The sequence below is a fragment of the Equus caballus genome, chromosome X, assembly GCF_041296265.1.
Source record: "Equus caballus isolate H_3958 breed thoroughbred chromosome X, TB-T2T, whole genome shotgun sequence".
NCBI classification, from domain to species: domain Eukaryota; kingdom Metazoa; phylum Chordata; class Mammalia; order Perissodactyla; family Equidae; genus Equus; species Equus caballus.
The window spans coordinates 47660738-47666282 of NC_091715.1; the positions used below are offsets into that span (position 1 = coordinate 47660738).

Below are 5545 nucleotides of genomic sequence, written 5' to 3' on the forward strand. Positions count from 1 at the left end.
TTGTTTTTCGGGGTTTTTCCAGGTGAGCCAGAAATGTGGATTTTCGTAATGTGAAATCTCCCAAATGTCTAAGTAGCTACTTTAAAAACAGAAAACGATAAAAGCACAAAGATCAAACAAAACATGACCGCTGGCTGAAACTGGCTCATGGGTGGCCTGCAGGTACCTGTTAGATTAAATTGTGTGATGTATGAAAGTAAACTAATCCTTGCTATGGTGAGGTGGGCTTGCCTTGTGTAATTCTTGAGGCAAACAGCTTGAGGTCATGTTGGGTAGAGAGAATGAACTGGAATTACCACCTTCTTCCAACTCCTGAAAGCTCCCTGCCTCCCCCTCCCCCTGCTATGCATGGAGTTAGGGAAGCCTGGGCAGTGGGAAGTCACTAGGACTCTTTCTTTGAGGGCAAGGGTATATTTTAGTGAAGTGTAGGGTGGGGAAACCAGAGAGAGGGTTTTGAAGGGAACTTCCACAGCAGGACGGGGGAAAGGCAACGGGGATAGGAAGAGAAGGACGCAGACTTATGTCTGGACGCCCTATCTCTGAGGGAATTTATGGGGGTTATCGCACCCTCTCCCCACCAACCACCACCCCTCTGCGTGGCACTATACGGCCGAAGGAGTTAGTTATAAAGAGTCACAACTCCCAGCCCGACTGTCCCATGCCATCTATCTCACCTGGAAACAGAGGTGCACAAACTTCCATCACAGCTCCCTGTGTGCTTGGGGTGGGCAAGACTGGCCAGGAGGTACCTGTGAAGGGTGGTCAGTAGCCACCAGCTTTGTCAGGGTATAGCCAAGATGGGGCTTCTGGAGGCAGCAGACCTCCATTTGGTGGAGCGCTGGGTGGAGCCACCTGTGGTTTCAGGCAGCTGCTGAGAGAGGCATGCACTGTCAAGTGCTCCCCATGCCCTGGAGAGAAACATCCTCTGATGCCCCTCTTCTGTAGGGAAGAACAAGGTACAGTCCAGCAGGAGGAAGAACTGCGAGGGGACTGCTGTACCTGGGGTCAGCAAGCTTCCATTTTTCTGGATAAAATACTTTCCAAATGCAAGGTGGCACATCTCTTCAAGTCCTGAGTGCCCCACTGACCCATTCCCCCCAAGAATTGTTCATCCAGTGTAGGGGAAACGAACCAAGGCCTTCAGGTCCAAGATTTACTGCACTGGGTCTTCTGGGAAATGTGAGAAGGCGACCCACAGCCCTGTGCTTATGGGGTGCCATGTTAATGTGTTTAGGCTGAGGGTTGGGGTTCGGCTTGGCAGGTGTGGCGCAACTCCCCGAAATAAGAAAAGCCTTTCAGGTATAAACTTGGCTTCTGCTTAACTATGGAGTCATTCCTGTCACACCGCCCTTCTAGGGAACCACCAGTCCATCTGGCTTCTTGAAAGTTGCCACATCCTTTCCGCACAGAGCCAGGGAGGGCATCATGGATACTGCCAGAAGTTCAACTTTTTCCTGGGGCCTTCCTCTCTCTCATGGGCCCCAGTCCCTATACCTCTTTTTCTGTATTCTCACTTCCTTTGTCAGCCTTTCTTCTTAGAATTCTTCCTTCCTCAGTGTCCCTCCCCTTCTGGCCCCTCACTCATGCATAGACCCTCCCTGTGAGTATCCTTTAGCTTCTCCCCAGATCCCTGCCAACTTTGTCTTTCTCCCCCTTGCTCTGGACCTCTTCTAAGCTTCCTTGTGTCCATCTCTACTCAATTTATTCTGTCTGTCTTCCTCTAAGCCCCAAGATCTCACTCTCCCTCTGTTATTCTTCAACCCCTCCCAGGTGGGTGCCTCCCTCTCTTAAGTCATCCCTCCCCCCCAGGGATGGGGGTAGGGAGGGCCCCTCCCCACCTCTTCCTAAGCAGTCATCTCCCCTTCTCCCTTCCCCTACAGTCCATCTCTAGTTCCTTCTCCTCCCCCCTCCCTAGACCACAGCAGCTAAGTCCTCTTCCATTTTTAGATGACTGATTATGATACTCACTGAAATTATTCACAGCCTGAATTTACAGCTGTTCCTTCTCTTCATGCCCCATCCACCAAACGCACCCAAACTTTTCAACATGACAAAGTCCTGACACACAGCATGTCATGTCCACATACACTTGTATTTTTCAGAACAAAACAACAGTTAGGCTGGCAAAGATGCTGAATTAACAGGGACCCTTAAGCTTTCAGTACACTGAAAAGCAACATTATTTTGCATGTCTACAAAGTATACATTTGTTTCCACAAATGTGGCAAGGTTTACCCAAACAGTTAGGACTTTTTCACCAAATCATAGACATAGATATGGAAATCATCATCAAACTTGATGAAATACACGGAGGGTTTGGCTTCCACTTGGTGAATGACCATGCCGATCCGTTTGGAGCCATCTTCTTTGGTATACTCCACATGTTTACCTATCAGGCCATCTACAACTCCTCCTGGCTCCCTCTCTGCTGGAGGAGACTCACTGGACTCTGGCATGATACGGAGGTCTCCTTCTTTATAATCGTCTAGAAGCTGGTACATGTACAAGACAGGATCTTTCTCATAGGTAATATAAAACCAGGCTTTCATGATAGGTGCTTGGGCTAAGACCATCCCCCTCCATTCATCCTTAGAACCATGTTCACCCTCAAACATATGTTCCACAGCTTTACCAATTATGGTATTTGCAAGGTTTGCATCACTGACCTGAGATGATGCCACCCTGTCGGAAAGAATTTTAAGAGACAAAACTCTTTCATCTCTGTGAAGTTCCAGTCCATAGACACAGTCAATTCCATCATATTTCACCAGATAAAGAGAGGGATTTATAGGCACCTGATCCAGAACGGTTCCTTTCCACTGGGTGATGGGCTCATCGCCTTCCTTCCATCCGTGTGAAATTCTGCAGCCCACGATGTTCCTGCGGGGCTGGGACGAAGGTCTGCCCCTCTGCTTCTTTTGGGAGGCTTTTTTCTTCGTCATGTTTGCGGACCCAGTGGTCCGTCCCGCAGCTGCCCTGGGTTGTTGCCCTTCGGCCTCCTGTGCGTTGGGGGTCTTCATGCCTGCAGGAGGAGAGAAGATAAGAGAGAAACAGTCAATACGCCATAAGGTGAAGTTCTCCCGACAGCAACGTCTCTATGTACCCTGCCCAGGCGCCTAAATTTTCCCCGTGAGCCTCCAGCGATGCTGGAAATCCTGGCCGCATGCCTGCAAGTGCTCTCTCTCCCAGGTTCCTTTAGGCTGCAGGGAAGGGCGGCAGCGGCGGTGCTGCTGGCTGGGGTTAGGAACTCTGCAGGAGAGGGAGGGCTTCCTCCTCGTTCAGAGCCCACTGCCTCCACCACCCGCCACTGGTGCCCACTCTCAATCCCTTGCAAAGCGCTTATCCCGCCACTGCCTTGACCCGCACGCACTCACTGTCCTCTTGCCCTGAAGGCCCCAGCCTGCTGCCCACATGCCCCCGTCTACCCCCAATGGCTTTCCTGGCACCAGCGTCCTCGCTTCGCCGCGCTCACCTTCAATTTCTTGCCCGGCTCCTAACGCCATCCCCTTTTACTATTGCCCATCGCTCTCCTCCACCCCAGCCTCACCCAGCGCCCGCCTCCACCCCTTATCTCCTGCAGGAATCCATCCCATCCCCCTTCTCCATCCTGGCGCGCACCAATGGCCTTGCCCTGCCTGGCGTCCACCGCCCCAGATCGCGGGCCTCACGTGCCCAAATCGGACACCTTGTTGCTGCCTCTGCGGTGAGCCAGTGGCCAAAGAGGATCAGCAGGCGGCGAGCCGGGTGCTTGCAAGAGCTGGGAGGGGAGGATCCGTAGGCGAGGAGCGTGTCTAGGAGGGCGGCGGGGCAGGCGGAGAGGACGGCAGCAGCGGTGTCTCCTGCGCTGGGCTCGCGGGCCCTCCACCTCCCTGTCGGTGGCGGTGGCCCCTCTGCCACATTGGGCTCCCACCAGCCGCTGCTGCCGCCGCAGTCTCCTCCCTCTTTCCCTAAATAACTATGCTTTAATTTCCTCTTAGTAAAGAGGCCTCTTCTTCCTTCTAAACACTTCGCAGCCTGCCTTCCTTGCCCTGGAGGCACGCCTGCGCTGCTCCCCTTTTTCCAAAATTCAGATCTGTGGGACCTGTAATTGGTCATTTCCTCTTCCTGTGTTTCCCACCTCCGCCCTCTCAGGCTCTCTAGCTCCACCCCTCATCTCCCCTGCTAGAGTTGCTTTTTATTTTTCTGACTTTTCTCAAATTTTTTCTACACCTCAATTCACACAAAAATACCTTACAGGAAACTTGTATGAATACAGAATTCCTTTATATTCGTACACAAATATGCGCATATATATGTACATTTCTCTGTATATTTTCAGATATTCATATCCACAGATATATAATCCCAAATACACACCTCTTCCCAGTCACATAACACACAGACATAATTCTCCATATAAACATACACAGAACTTCATTTAACAAGACTTTCTCCGAAACAAATGTAGGCATCTTTTTGATTTGGAGACCTACCTTTGGAGTAACAGTAGCTGATTTTAATCTAGGAATGTTTTTCGTGAATGTGCTTGCAGTTTGCAACAACCTTTATCTATTTTTGCATTAAGTGGCGTCCATTTTGAATCGTTTGTATCCTTTTTTGTTATTTAGATATTTTCCACAATATCTCATAATTCTTTAAAATATCAATATTATTATGGTGCTATATTAGGTAGGATGTTTTCAGTTACATGCAGAAAGAAAGCAATCTTGAGCAGATTTATAATAAAAGGAATTTGTTGACTAGTTATCTTAAAAATCTAATAGGTGTCAGATTAGGCTTAATACAGGTGCTCAGTGTTATGGGCTGAATCATGTCCCCTCCATACTCATGTGTTCTGGCCCCCAGTACCTCAGAATTTGAAAGTGTTTGTAGGTAAGGCCTTTAAAGAGGTAATTAAGGTAAAATGGGGTCACATGGGTGGGCCTAAATCCAGTATAATTGATGTCCTTATGAGAAGAGTAGATTAGAGCACAGACATACGTAGAAGAAAGACTATGTGAAAATAGAGGAAGAAGAGGGCCATCTACAAGCCAAGGAGTGAGGCTTCAGAAAAAATCAACCCTTCCAACACTTTGATCTTGGACATGCAGCCTCCAGAATTGTGAGAAACTAAATTTGTGTTGTTTAATCCTCTGAGTCTGTGGTACATTTTTATGGCAGCCCCAACAAATAATACACTCAGCGATGTCACCAAAAGCCTAGTTTTGTTCTGTCTTCTGTTTTTTTCTATGATGTCAGTTTCATCCTGAAGCTTATGTTACAATATGGCTATCAGCAACTTTGGGATATATGTGCTTCCTTATTCATATACAGTGACAGTGAGAACCTTTTTACAGCAACTTATGATCACTGATTGGGACCATCATAAGTCATTTGTCTGCCTTTGGAATATGCCAAAGGTAATGCTATAACCACTTATCTTAGGTCTGATTTATACGCTTATTTCAGAAACAATCACATTAACAAAATGGATCCACTTTGTGGAATAATTGGCTTCTGGCTAATCAGGTGCCTCCCCTGTAGGTGGAGGTGGGGTGAATCCCAC

The 5545-nt window shown here is 48.6% G+C and overlaps 1 protein-coding gene across 3 annotated transcripts; it reads right to left on the reverse strand.

Annotated features, from left to right (window-relative positions):
* Positions 1-2073: 2073 nt before the first annotated feature.
* On the reverse strand, positions 2074-4127 carry LOC100061997 (spindlin-2). 3 transcript variants are annotated; one of them, XM_023633541.2, is made up of 2 exons: positions 3686-4127; positions 2074-3022 (listed from the first exon to the last, which is right to left on the reverse strand). In XM_023633541.2, exon 2 carries the CDS (start codon positions 3018-3020, stop codon positions 2244-2246), a length of 777 nt encoding a protein of 258 aa, XP_023489309.1. In that variant the 5' UTR covers positions 3021-3022; positions 3686-4127; the 3' UTR covers positions 2074-2243. The 3 variants fall into 3 exon arrangements, with proteins under 3 accessions (XP_023489309.1, XP_005614256.1, XP_023489308.1); XM_005614199.4 differs by having other exon boundaries at positions 3619-4121; XM_023633540.2 differs by having other exon boundaries at positions 3473-3892.
* Between the last annotated feature and the right edge of the window lie 1418 nt (positions 4128-5545).

Coding starts and splice junctions, on each gene's coding strand:
- LOC100061997 (XM_023633540.2), bottom strand. CDS start 3,503: ATGGCGTTAGGAGCCGGGCAAGAAATTGAAG. Junction 3,023..3,472: donor AGCCGGGCAAGAAATTGAAG/GTGAGCGCGGCG, acceptor CTCCTCCTGCAG/GCATGAAGACCCCCAACGCA.